The sequence below is a fragment of the Arabidopsis thaliana genome (assembly GCF_000001735.4).
Source record: "Arabidopsis thaliana chromosome 1 sequence".
Classification (NCBI taxonomy): Eukaryota; Viridiplantae; Streptophyta; class Magnoliopsida; order Brassicales; family Brassicaceae; genus Arabidopsis; species Arabidopsis thaliana.
The window spans coordinates 4,942,468-4,955,721 of NC_003070.9; the positions used below are offsets into that span (position 1 = coordinate 4,942,468).

The 13,254-nt window shown below is 34.5% G+C and overlaps 5 protein-coding genes and 1 long non-coding RNA gene across 7 annotated transcripts; 3 read left to right on the top strand and 3 right to left on the bottom strand.

The window, feature by feature from the left end:
- Nucleotides 1-3,724: 3,724 nt before the first annotated feature.
- Nucleotides 3,725-5,203, bottom strand: AT1G14450 (NADH dehydrogenase (ubiquinone)s). Of its 2 annotated transcripts, none has more exons than NM_101312.3 (2): nt 4,846-5,149; nt 3,725-4,021 (listed from the first exon to the last, which is right to left on the bottom strand). In NM_101312.3, exon 1 carries the CDS (start codon nt 5,089-5,091, stop codon nt 4,870-4,872), a length of 222 nt encoding a protein of 73 aa, NP_563952.1. In that variant the 5' UTR covers nt 5,092-5,149; the 3' UTR covers nt 3,725-4,021; nt 4,846-4,869. The 2 variants fall into 2 exon arrangements, with proteins under 2 accessions (NP_563952.1, NP_001322284.1); NM_001332119.1 differs by having other exon boundaries at nt 3,751-4,021; nt 4,846-5,203.
- AT1G14453 (uncharacterized protein) lies at nt 4,654-5,509 on the top strand (the record flags this gene model as incomplete). The annotated part of the gene is made up of 2 exons (NM_001332120.1): nt 4,654-5,099; nt 5,477-5,509. The coding sequence occupies exons 1-2, from the start codon at nt 4,863-4,865 to the stop codon at nt 5,507-5,509; spliced, it is 270 nt and encodes an 89-aa protein (NP_001322283.1). The 5' UTR covers nt 4,654-4,862.
- On the bottom strand, nt 5,352-5,933 carry AT1G14455 (uncharacterized protein). Its single transcript, NM_001123815.1, has one exon. It carries the CDS (start codon nt 5,809-5,811, stop codon nt 5,518-5,520), a length of 294 nt encoding a protein of 97 aa, NP_001117287.1. The 5' UTR covers nt 5,812-5,933; the 3' UTR covers nt 5,352-5,517.
- A 237-nt stretch (nt 5,934-6,170) lies between these two features.
- Nucleotides 6,171-10,817, bottom strand: AT1G14460 (AAA-type ATPase family protein). The gene is made up of 6 exons (NM_101313.3): nt 8,304-10,817; nt 7,988-8,207; nt 7,388-7,897; nt 6,835-7,309; nt 6,671-6,752; nt 6,171-6,578 (listed from the first exon to the last, which is right to left on the bottom strand). The coding sequence occupies exons 1-6, from the start codon at nt 10,281-10,283 to the stop codon at nt 6,495-6,497; spliced, it is 3,351 nt and encodes a 1,116-aa protein (NP_172898.2). The 5' UTR covers nt 10,284-10,817; the 3' UTR covers nt 6,171-6,494.
- On the top strand, nt 10,550-11,055 carry AT1G05093. The gene has a single exon (NR_138833.1). It is a non-coding gene; the product is annotated as an other RNA (long non-coding RNA).
- Nucleotides 11,056-11,569: 514 nt separating this feature from the next.
- Nucleotides 11,570-13,235, top strand: AT1G14470 (Pentatricopeptide repeat (PPR) superfamily protein; the record flags this gene model as incomplete). The annotated part of the gene is made up of 1 exon (NM_101314.2): nt 11,570-13,235. The coding sequence occupies exon 1, from the start codon at nt 11,613-11,615 to the stop codon at nt 13,233-13,235; it is 1,623 nt and encodes a 540-aa protein (NP_172899.1). The 5' UTR covers nt 11,570-11,612.
- Nucleotides 13,236-13,254: the final 19 nt, after the last annotated feature.

Sequence of the window (13,254 nt, forward strand, 5' to 3'; positions counted from 1 at the left end):
TAACAGTATTATACTCTATTTTTAAAATGTATTTAGTCTATTAGTATTACGTTTTTTTTTCAAGTGACAAAATAAAAAGGGTCCACAAGAATAAATGACGTTAGGTCGATGGTCCAATATTGTTCACAATTTTCAAGATGTTCGTATTTACTCGTTCTCCTTTTATATTATGACACTTTAATTTGTGTATATATGTAAGTATTTTTTTTAGGGTTGTATATATCTGTAAGTTGTATATTTATTTATTTCCTATATATCAAAATAAAACAAGATTCTAAATGTATTTTTAGTGCTACAAAGATTGTATTCCTTTAAAAGACGGGTGAAATTTTGTATTAAAACACTTAAAAGATCAATAATATTAAGATTCCTTGTAAGTCGTCTCACTAATTATATACTCGTACATTAATTCTTTATATTAGCTAGCTATTAATTATATATATAAGTAAATACTCTATCAAAAGTTACAATTCAAACATGTCGTTTTAGTTAAAAGAAAGTTATAGTATAAACTAATCATAATACCTATTTTTAAGTGACAAGCGTGCAAAGGCAGACGATTTGTTTCTTCTTTTAGATGGAACCATCAATTTTTGGTCAACCAAAGCTTGTATCCTTCAAAAAAATAAAATCTTCTTTTAAGATGCCAACTCTCTTTTCACAATCTTTATCACGGAAATTCAAATACAATTAAGATTTCAATCATTTTACGTTAGCTAAATCAAATATAAAGATTCAAGTCACATCCACAACTAATGATGAATTAATATTAGGCTTGGTTAGTGTAAATATGATAACAATATCATTTGCTATAGTAATATTAGATTGAAAAGGTATGGATTATATATATCCCGTAATTAATGATTGTTAGATTTTATAATCTCACGCATCAGTTATTATAATTCATGAGTATATGAGTTATCATATATGATATGCTACGGTATAATACGGTTTGGAAGATGATACTATTTTTATTTATTTGACAAATGAATCAATACCAAACCTTATACGCGTTGATCTTAGTTCACCAAAATGATTTTACGAATAAAAACGTATTTTTGTAAGTTCCATCATTATATATACCGCAACAAGCATTTACTTTGTAAGCAACACCAAAAATGAATCTTAAATTTCACATTTTAGTCTTTCTCTTCCTTATTCTTATATGCATGTGTGTGCTGTCCTTGCTTTTCTCACACACCATTTCGATTAAACTCAAAGTTTGAGAAATTTGTTTTGATGCATTTTGTTATGTATAATGTTATTATAACCATTTAATTAAGTAACTATTTTCCTCAGTCGACCTATGATTTCAGTTACAAAACTTCTCCAATAACATATACAATGAATAAAAAATCGACACAATGAGCCCTATAAAACAAACCAAGAGGAAAAAGAGATATTAATTCAGCCGTTGGGAACATTCTCAGTCTTTATATTTCTTTTATTAATTCCTTTTCGTATGAGATTCAAAAGCCCCACACCACCTCAATCCAAAGAAAAGTATAACATGTTTAATTAAGTTTTATTTGATTTCTAGGGATTTCCAACATCTAATCATGTGGTTATATAGTATACACGGAAAGCTACGAATTTTTAAACCTATACTGCAACATTTTTATAGCTTAACCCAAGATGCCTCGTTATGTATTACAGTATATACACATTCCCATCACCTTCCATGATTTTATCTTGATAAGTTGAAAAAGATATATAAGTTGGAATTATTTTAAAGTAACCTTGCTTTGAATCTTAACATTCCCTGCTTTTTTCTTATAATTTTAAGTTTTTAACTAGAGCTAGTTTATTTAATTTTTATCATTATTCGATGCTGCATTTCGATACACTACTAGTCTACTCCTATTTTTTTTGGGTGTGTTTATATATAGTCATGTGACATAAGAACATATAAATAAATAACGTACGTATTTGATCTGGCATTTTATCTAAATAAGTAATCAACTTAGTAATGGATATCAAAATTCAAAATCTAAAGTAAAATACATAATGTGTACAAATTATTAAATATTAATACATATAAAAGTTCATAAGCGCACACATTAAATTATGTATACTAGAAACGGTGCAACAGACGAACTGGGGACCAAATTATGGACCAGCTCATAGCCCATTTGCTTTAAATAATCTAAATTCAGAAATGAATAAATGTTGGAAATGGTTCATGATGTATATAGTGGAGGAATATTGATTATCTATTCTTTTTATTTTTATTTTTGCGGAGGAATAATATGGGTTATCTAAAACCCAAAGAATTTTCTTTATAGATCTTCTTTATTCTTAATCCTAATTTGCCCACCAAACAAAATAACAGCAATTCAAATCGAATTTACGAAAGAATCTTCATCTTTTTATTGACAAAACTTTAGTTTCAAAAGCATTATCTTTAAAAGGAACATAAATGACATATTCTAAGATCTACATAGTCCTTATATTCATGACTATATTATTGCCATTATTTTGATTACTAGTGCCTAATTCCGCCATTGACCGGTTGGGATCATCATAAATCCATTTTTGTATAAGTAAGAAATGTCTTTGGGTATTGTGAAATTTCATGTAAGCACTATTTCGATTTGAGTAATTTCTATAATTTTCGCTTAATTGCGTAGTTACTACTAGCTAGTTAGTGTTCTTACAAACTATGCTTAAATTATAATATTCACAATATGATATAAAATGATAAATAAAAGAGTAATAAATATCAAAACGTTTTTATCTAGTGGTTGTTAAAATGTTTTTAAAAGATTTATATCAGAAAACATGGATTTGAATTTTTAAATTACGAGTAGAGAGTAGAAGATTCAAATATTTGCAAAGTTTTGGTATACAGTTGGAATCGTCTGTCAAAATTAATTACTGATGCATCCTGGAACATAGAATTAAGATTCATAATAAACCATGGATACTGTTATGAGGATAAAACATATATTGTTTGTTTAAATCAAAATAAATCATTGTTTGCAACAGTTATATACACTATTAGTATTAGTTATACTAAAACACTTAGTCTACTTGATATATATTAAGATACGTACATATTTGCTTTATTTATCAACATCAAAGCACAACACGGAATCAGTACAAAACTATTTGAGAATTCACATAAACAACTAAAAAGAAAAACATTCTGAGAATTATTCTGGTTATGTGTTTACTTTAAGAAAATAAAATTTCCCAAGAATCGAAAATTTTTCCCACAAAGCAAATGCACGAGTTCTGGTTATTTTAACACTATTATGGGTTTTACGTGCAATCAGTTTACTGACATCTGATTTCTCCTCATTCATCTATTTAATTATTATATCTCTTTGATTCACTTTTTCTATTTGTAAAATAATAATATTCGAAAGGTACAGTTTTATGGCAGATGAAATGGACGTAGCGTGTAAGAAAATACAAACCCGTACCTTCATAATTTAGTAAACAAAAGCATAAAGTTAAAAAAACATTATAATAATTGAAAAAATTATACATATTTTTCTGAATATATATATAGCAATGAGCCAATTTCATCACTCACCTTACTTATTAGAATTTGTTTTTTCCAACATGACAAATAATTGGCAAGTGTCTCAATTTCAGAGGGCCAAACAATGCTAAATGTAATGGGCCAATTATTTTATCTGCAGGCCCATTTTGAAAAGCACACAAGACTATTCTTTTTTTTTTTTTTTTTGTCGACCACAAGACTATTCTCTACTGCTTAAGTTATATAATAAACCGCCGACAAAAAAAAGAAAAAGTTATATAATAAACCTGAAAGCAACGATCTCTTAAACGACGCAGTTTAGCTAAGTAGCAAGTATCAAATAAGATAAGAATATGCAGAATCTTAACTTGTGCGATACAAAGAGAACCTTTGAGCCAACAAGCTTTACAGTTCAAATATAGATATCAAATTCTTTGTATTCGATTTAAACATGATTATTAAGACAATCCAACGAAAACTAGTAACCAAGAAGAGACCCTGAGTTCAGCCTTGTGCCACTGTTTCAAGCATCTGCAATCATACAACAAATATTTTCTTGTAAGAGATTATGATACAAAAGAAACCCTACACTTTAGAACATACGCAGAGGCGAGGGATCGCAACCGACTAGTTTTTAGACAACAAATGCCTATGCCCTTAAAATTTTTAGTTACTTTGAATAGTTCTGATCTTCTACTCAACCTTATCTCCTATGCGTTATTCTAAATTTTCCTTCAGCTTTGCTTATATAAACCGAAAAAAAATGCATGTAGTAGCCACATTCTCCACTATCTATACGCTACATACCAGAGTTACAAAATCATTTGAATAGAGGATTAAACTTGGGGTGAGAAGCATGTAATTTGATCAAGACCATTGATTCCTTCAGGCATTTTAAAAGCTATATAACCAACTGCACCCAAATGATGCAAAGGAGCTCACCAAAAATACGATCTTGCACAACATTCACTACATTCTCAATCTATCCTCTCTTTCAAGTGTTCTTTTGATCACAATATACAAAAGCTAAGCAAGACAATACTTTGATCAAGATTCAAGACAAATTCACAAACTTAAGCTGGAGCTAACTACGCCAAATCTTAGAGATAACAAATGGAAAGAAACTAAGGATCACTTTGCAATAAAAACATTTCACAACATTCTCAGGTTTAAGCGAGTTATACAAAAACAAAAGAAATCAGTTTTATATGTAAGCATAAAAACTAAGCACTCATACACTAACTAAACGCAAAGATCAATTTAACATAGACGAGAAACTACATCTCTACGTTCCAATCAAACGAAGAAAAATTCAAAATTAGCGACACAAAATGAATCAATCATCAAAGATTTACCTCATCGAAGAAGAAAGATGCTCTTCAGTGAGACGGAGCAGTCTGTTCCTGGTGGTGGTGAGATGATTTGGAAGGAGCCAAAGCTTTGTTGTAGATCTGCTCACCGACGAGATAAACGCAGAAGGCGGCGACGCCGATTCCAAGTCCGGGAAGAGCGTGTCTCATTTGATTCGAAAGCATCGGATGCTTCCTCCATTCATCTCTTCGCCGGAAAAATTCGCCGGTTGTTCCCAAAGGCTTCGCCATTTTCTCAGGTATTCGATTAATCTCCTGCGACCGTACTATTCCTCTTAACTTTCTTCTCAAATGACAAATCATGGGCTTCTTTGATGTATATGGGCTTTAAATTTATTTTTTGTCGTCATATGGGCTTTAACTTTAGGTTATCATTTGGGCTTCTTTTGAAAAAAAATCGGAAAATAATAATGTCGTAAACTAGTTTTCTTATGGTTCTCTTTAATATCAAAATATAATGTCGGAAATAAGTAATTAAGTTTAATAATATTGCATAGCATCATATATAAATTATATCAGAAATCTATCATTGTAGAGTTGTTATTATTTATTTCTTGTTAAACAGAAAATAAATACAAATGGTAAATCATAGTGAAACATCTACTGATCTTTCTAGCTTATGACTCTGGTTTATGGGAAGACAACATAGTGATCTCATCAGAAAAAAATGTCTTCAGGCATAAACATGGTGTTCTTGTCGTTAGCGGCTTGGCTTGGTGGATGATGACCATGTCCTGGAGGAGGAGGATCTTTTGCAGGAGAAGATGGAACTGTTGGGCCTTTTCCTGGTGGTGAATGACCATGATAACCTGGAGGAGTATGTTTTGAAGGAGGATATGGAACTGTTTGGATTTTATCGGTTTCGTCGGTGAACGGTCTGGCAATTGTTTGGACGGTTATTAGAAGAAGAAGAAACAGAGCAATCTTCATTGTTTTTGCAGAGAACTTCATGATTTCTTGTTGTTGAGCTTACTTGTATTGTATATATGGATTTGTAATTTGTATGTAGCCAGTGATTGTTTTGCTTTGGTGAGTTCATGTGAGTATAAGTAGAGGTGGATTGAGTAAAATCGATATCTTTGAAGATTGAATTAGTCAATAGTTTCACTTATTCAATCTCTTTGTTGTTACCTAAATAGGTATTTTTTTTTGGTTGGTCAAACCTAAATATTATTTCTGTGATATTTTACCTTAAAAGAAATTTTAAAAGTTGACCAAAAACAATAAATAATATAAACAAATACTAAACTTTTTTTATATAACAAACAAATACTAGTATTCTACTAACTTGATACAAGTATGAAAAATCGCTTTATTAATATTCTCGTAAGAATTATATTATATGTATCTAGTAAGATGCTTTTACATATTTCTGCTCCTCCTCGTATATATGTAGGCAGGCACTATCCGTATAATTTTTGCAATAATCATTTTCATAAATGTTTCGAAACAAATCCTCCAATACATACACTAAAGCAATAAAACAGTAACTTTTCTATCAAATTGAGTACTCTAAAAAAAATTACAAATCTTATCATTTACTTATTTTGCTATCAAATTCAACATTAGCATATAATTACTTTTAACTTTCCTATATTTTTCAATAAACAGTAAATATCTCATAGTAACTTTTCTTACTTCCTTGGCCTAGCACATGCACTGAACAAGGAGAAACGTCTCTCTCGACTTCTTCGTGATCGCATAGAAGTCCCTTTGATCTATAATCAAGTAATCAAAAACGTCAGATAAATAGATAAATTATTTTTTGGTTGATTGCAACTTTAAACAAGATTTTGTGAATTTAACTCACTTTGGTTCTTCTTGGAGACTTTTGTGTGTTCCAACAGAAAAGCAGACTGCAAACTCCTCTCCCTGATTCTGATTCATATCCTCTGCACAAACCAAACAAAACAATTGTTTATTATGAAGATCTTACTTATTCGGTTTTCTCTTCACTGAAGCAAGATTACTTACAGATTGTCTTTGTTGTTTGTGAAGTTACTATTGTGTAGTAAGCTTGGAGAAACAGGACAATGTTCCATTCTTTTACCACTCTGATTCTCCTGAAACTCACCCATTTCACAAATCTTCAAGACTTTAACTCCATTGGTGTCTTCTTGAGGTAGAATTTGGTTCCTTTCGGGTTTTAACCGGCCTTGTGAACCAGGAGTCTTCTGTAACCACTCAGTTTCTAATCTCTGTTCTTGGATGATTGCTTCAATCCTTTTCATTGGAATCTCATTCCCACTTTCAGTATATGAACTAGTTGTCACTGCTATTTGTCTGGTCTGCTTGGAGTTGAGTAACTCAGTTTCAGACAAGAGGATTATCCTGACCTCTACGTTTCGCCGTAGTACCATTTCAATCGAGTTTGTGATACTGCTTACAAACCTTTCAGCTCTCGCTTTGATCTCTCCTTCTCCAAATGCAATATAAGCAACTAGAATACCTGCAACGAAAAATCTATTAGTATGCTTAGAGTTTTTTCCTTAAAGTGTAAAGTGATTTAAATAATTTTTCGGCTTACCTTCAACTTCACTGATAGATAAAAGCTTCCCATGAGCATATAGAAGCTGCTTCAATGTCTTTGAATGACATCTATCTACACACTTTATCCAAATATCATTTAGTTTCTCTGAATTTCTGCAAGTAAGCGTCATGGTGCTTGCCGTTGTATCGTCATGTGAGGCCATGGAAGTGTCACTCTCTAAAACTTCGCTAGAAGAGGAGGACAATTTCACTTCACGAACGAGGTTTCCACTTTTTCTTATGGAAGTTGGGGAGGCTGTATTACTACATTGAAGGCCTGATCTCTGTTTGTAAGCAATAACTTCTCTTGAAATGCTTTCTTCAGTTGCTCTAGAGCTTTGCCTTCTACTGCTACCGGTATGTGTGGTTCCAGGAGAAGGCATTGAACCAAGCTGAAGCAAGGTAGCTATGAACCATGTTGAACGATCAGTAGAAACTCTAAGCTGCTTCTCAGCCTCAGAAAGAAGTTTCAAAGCATGCTTTAGTCTCTCCAAATCCGCTTCAGTCACTACAAAAAAAACAACAAAAACAGAACAATACTTAGCTGTTTCATTCAAGATAATGAGAACTAAACAACTTTGAAGTTTCAGATACTCACAGTTCCTTCTATCAAGAAAGGCTTCGCTGTATTTTTCGTCCAAAGCCTTGTATGCTCCAGCAATGATATCCATGATAAGACTGGCTAGTTGAGACATCATGAGTATTGGATCAGCTCCCAAGTCCAGTAACTCTCTAGCTTTCTTAACGGTCTCTGCCGTGTCAGAAGACAACGCTAATTCCAAGAGTTCAAGCAATTTATCATCTGAAACAACACCAACCTGCACAAACACCAGTAGTCACATTTACATTACTCATTGGTCCAAGTTTTACCCAATGCAAAGGAAAGGAAACATAGAACAAACAAAAAAACTTACAAGCTCATTTACAAGATCAACGGTGATTCGTTTTCCCATCAAACTCAACTGCTCTAACATGGTTTCAGCATCTCGAAGCGAGCCATCAGCATTCAAAGCAATCAGGTCCAACGCCTGTGATTCCACATCTAGATTTTCATCTGAAGCAATCTTCCTTAGTCTCACAACAATGTCACCATCTCTGACTTTGTTGAAGATGTACTTCTGGCACCTTGACTGAATGGTCCGAGGAACATTGTCAAGGTCAGTCGTGATACATACAAAGACAAATTTCTGCAGAGGGTTCTCAAGAAACTTGAGTAAAGATAGCCAAGTCCTAGATGGTAATAAATGACACTCATCTATAACAAAAACCTTGTATCTTTGAGAACTCTGAGGAGCTAATGTCAACAATTTTTTCAAAAGGTACCTAACTTTCTCGGCTCCATTCTTCTTACCAGCATCAAGTTCCAATAAATCCCTACTTTTCCCTAGCATGTAATCACTACATTCTTTGCAGTACCCACAAGGTTTCATTTCTTCAGTGACCACATCACAATTCAAGGCGGCCGAAAGAATTCTCGCGGTAGATGTCTTCCCAGTACCTCTAGGACCTTGGAAAAGATAAACATGAGCAACCCTACCCTTCTTCACAGCGTTCATTAGTGATTGAACAACTATACTCTGCCCAATCAGTTCATCAAAGAACATTGGCTTGTACTTTTGGCTCAAGCTCTGAATACTTTCCGGTGTACTTCCTCCTTCTTCCTCTTCTTCTCTTTCTCCATCCTGACTCTTACAACAACTAGACCATCTCCTCCCATCTAATCTACTCTGAGCTTCTAAATCAATCTCTCCAAAATCAGTAGAAAGATCATCATCACTATACCCAATTCCTATAGATGACCCTCCTCTACTATCACCACCATATTTGAGCAAAGGTAAAACACCTTTTGCACTTCTTAAAGCAAGCTTCTGTTTATTAAACCTCCCAGAGGAATGCCTATGTCTACGATACACAGATTGACTCCCACATAAAATGCTACTTCCTTTCCTCCTAAGAGTATCCGAAAACGAAGGAGAGCAACAACTCCTACATCCACCTCTATGTTTCAGATTCCTCTTAGTCCAATAAAAAGGAATCCCACAACCTTGTCTCCCTTTAAAATCCAAGTTATCATCATCCAACTCATCATCACCATCCTCCCAAGATCCAACAGTGCTAGGATTACGGATACCATACATATTATATGAGCTAGTCGACAATGCAGGTGTACTGTTACAAGTATGAGAAGAATCCTCTCTCTTACTAGTACCTCTCAGGAACTTAGAAGAAGAACGTGACCAGTTCTTGCGCTTTAGTTTCAAAAGCAAAGGAGATGATACTTTAGTGGGGAAATTCTCAGAGTTGCTAAAATCCTCTGTTTCATCAGATTCATCTCTCACTACACTTAAACCTGATGCAACGTGAAGATGATGACTTGGAAAGTTCCTAGCTTTCGCAGTGCTTTTTCTTCCGATACTCAAATCCAATTCCTTACTCTTCTTCTTGATAAAACCACTCTTTCGAATCATCGAAGCAGATCGAGTTTCCTCAAGACACGAATCTCCACCATTCCTCGCGTCACTCACATCATCATCATCGTCATCATCATCATTGAGACTAGCTTGGATCCAAGACGTTTCATCTTCACCCTCAGTCTTCTCGCTTGAAGTTCTCTGAGTCTTCCAATTATACAAAAACACCTTCTTCTCCTTCTCCTTCCCGTTATTCCCAAAGACTCGACTACTCGGAAACTGAGAATCTAACTGATTGTTACTGAGAATCTCGACGTTGTTGCTCGCCGGCGGCTCAACGACGAATCTCGAGGAAGTAAGAGGAGATTTCCATGAGGAAGTGGTTCCAGGATCGCGTAAACCTTTAGAAGCAACTTTCCTGATATGAGTAAGCTCCTTCTTCAGATGCAATTTGCTCGGATCCGAAATCCTTAAACCCGACATTTTTCTTTCTTTCTCTCCAGAAAACAAATCTTACATAGTTTTAGACTAATCTTCTCCGAACTATTTAGTATAGTCACACCGGAAATTGCGCAGGTGATACCAAGAATCTTTTTAAGAAGAAACAGAAGATGTGAGAGCGAAAGGATGAGAGTGGGAGAGATGAAGAAAGAGATTACTGAAGAAATTCAAAAAATTCACGGTGATTGGCTGATTGATTTGCTTTTTATCAAACAAAAATAAAAGAATGAATAAAATAATTAAAAAAAGACACGAAAAGAAATGTGAAAAAGTGAAAAATGGGTCGGAAGGAGCGGTGACGCTCGGGATTCTCCTTCTTCTGGTCTCTCTGTGTCAGATCTAAAACAAGTCTTCACTCTTCTCACGCCTCTTCAGTCTTCACTGTCTTTTTTCTTTTTGTTGCCCAAAATAAATTGGAGAACAAATAATTTTTTCTTTTAGTTGCATTCATAACAAAATATAGATATAGGAGTATTATCTTTTCTGTGACAAATGTCTTCAGTCTTTAGATCTCACGTCTGATCTGTTTTATTGTTTGGTCCGTTTGAAATGTCGTCCAACAAAAACGAATTAAACATCACATGCCTATTTTACTGCCATTGTTTTTCTTAGAATACTTATATTTTCTTACATTATTAAAAGAGTTTTGCTTTTGCTTTTTTTTCCTCTTTATGATCGTGTTAATATATAGTACACACAAATATGTGTATTTACATGCATATGAACAAAGCTCTTGGGTCCTTATAGTTTTGTGTTCTTTTAATCATGCATTATAATAATTCATACATGCAAAAACAAACTAACGGTGAATATGCACATGCCCACTATTTTGTATGTTTTCGAAGTTTTCTTTCTGGCTCTCAAATTGATTCATTAGTCTTGTAAGCAAACGTTGTCTCCATGTTATTTTGGATAATATAACATGTAGTCATGTAGAGAATACCCAAGGAGGAATCAAAGTCAAGCGACAGATTAATAATATCATAGATGGTCCTGTTCTTTTTTGTAATTAGAAGGAAAGAGTATGTACATATCCTATGAAAATATCATGATTAACTATTAGTGATACTTTATTAATTCAATAATTAATACTACCTTTTTCTTAATGATTAACCAATTGATTAATGTGCTTAATGTTGTTGTTACATTAACCAATCGTCCTACATTTAATGGGCCTAATACTAAATAATGGGCCTTAACGAGCTTATCATGTTCAGTTATAAACTCAAATATTTTTTAAAAAAATCTTCTTCCACTTGAATACGAAACACGGAAACACTAACGAGGAAGAGAACGTGAAGCTATATATATATGTCTCGAGAGCTCACTGTATCTCTTGCCGCCATAGCTTCACAAGCTCTAACATTTCCTCAATTAAACCAAATCCATGCTCAGCTCATTGTATTCAATTCTCTTCCTCGACAAAGCTACTGGGCTTCGCGTATAATCAGCTGCTGCACGCGCCTCCGTGCGCCGTCTTACTACACGCGGCTCATTTTCGATTCAGTGACATTCCCTAATGTCTTCGTTGTCAATTCCATGTTTAAATACTTCTCGAAGATGGATATGGCGAATGATGTTCTTCGTCTGTATGAACAAAGATCTCGTTGTGGGATTATGCCTGACGCTTTTTCTTTCCCTGTTGTGATCAAATCGGCTGGGAGATTCGGGATTTTGTTTCAGGCCCTTGTTGAGAAGTTGGGATTTTTTAAGGACCCTTATGTGAGGAATGTGATAATGGATATGTATGTGAAGCATGAGTCAGTGGAGAGTGCACGCAAAGTGTTCGATCAAATTTCTCAGAGAAAGGGTTCTGACTGGAATGTGATGATTTCTGGGTATTGGAAATGGGGAAACAAGGAGGAAGCTTGTAAGTTGTTCGATATGATGCCAGAGAATGATGTGGTTTCTTGGACGGTGATGATTACTGGTTTTGCAAAGGTTAAGGATTTGGAAAATGCGAGGAAGTATTTTGATCGGATGCCGGAGAAGAGTGTTGTTTCTTGGAACGCTATGCTTTCAGGTTATGCTCAAAATGGTTTTACAGAGGATGCTCTGAGATTGTTTAACGATATGTTGAGACTTGGAGTTAGGCCAAATGAGACCACATGGGTCATTGTTATTTCCGCATGTTCTTTCCGTGCTGATCCTTCCCTCACTCGTTCACTAGTAAAACTGATTGATGAGAAGAGAGTCCGTTTGAATTGCTTTGTGAAGACAGCATTGCTTGATATGCATGCTAAGTGCAGAGATATTCAATCTGCTAGAAGAATTTTCAACGAGTTAGGTACGCAGAGGAATCTTGTGACTTGGAATGCTATGATATCTGGATACACTAGAATCGGGGATATGAGTTCGGCTAGGCAGCTTTTTGATACAATGCCTAAGCGAAATGTTGTTTCTTGGAATTCTCTGATAGCTGGGTATGCTCACAACGGGCAAGCTGCACTAGCCATTGAGTTTTTCGAAGATATGATTGATTATGGAGATTCCAAACCGGATGAAGTAACAATGATTAGTGTTCTCTCGGCTTGTGGACACATGGCTGATCTAGAATTGGGTGATTGCATTGTAGATTACATTCGTAAGAACCAAATCAAGCTTAATGATTCAGGATACAGGTCTTTGATCTTCATGTATGCTAGGGGTGGAAACCTGTGGGAAGCAAAACGGGTGTTTGACGAAATGAAGGAAAGAGATGTTGTCTCTTATAACACTTTATTCACAGCTTTTGCAGCTAACGGAGACGGGGTTGAAACGCTGAATTTACTCTCAAAGATGAAAGACGAAGGTATTGAGCCTGACCGTGTGACTTACACTAGTGTCTTGACGGCTTGTAACCGTGCAGGATTACTCAAAGAAGGCCAGAGAATATTCAAATCAATAAGAAATCCACTGGCGGATCATTATGCTTGTATGGATTTGTTGCGCTGAGTTGATAAGCAAATAGATT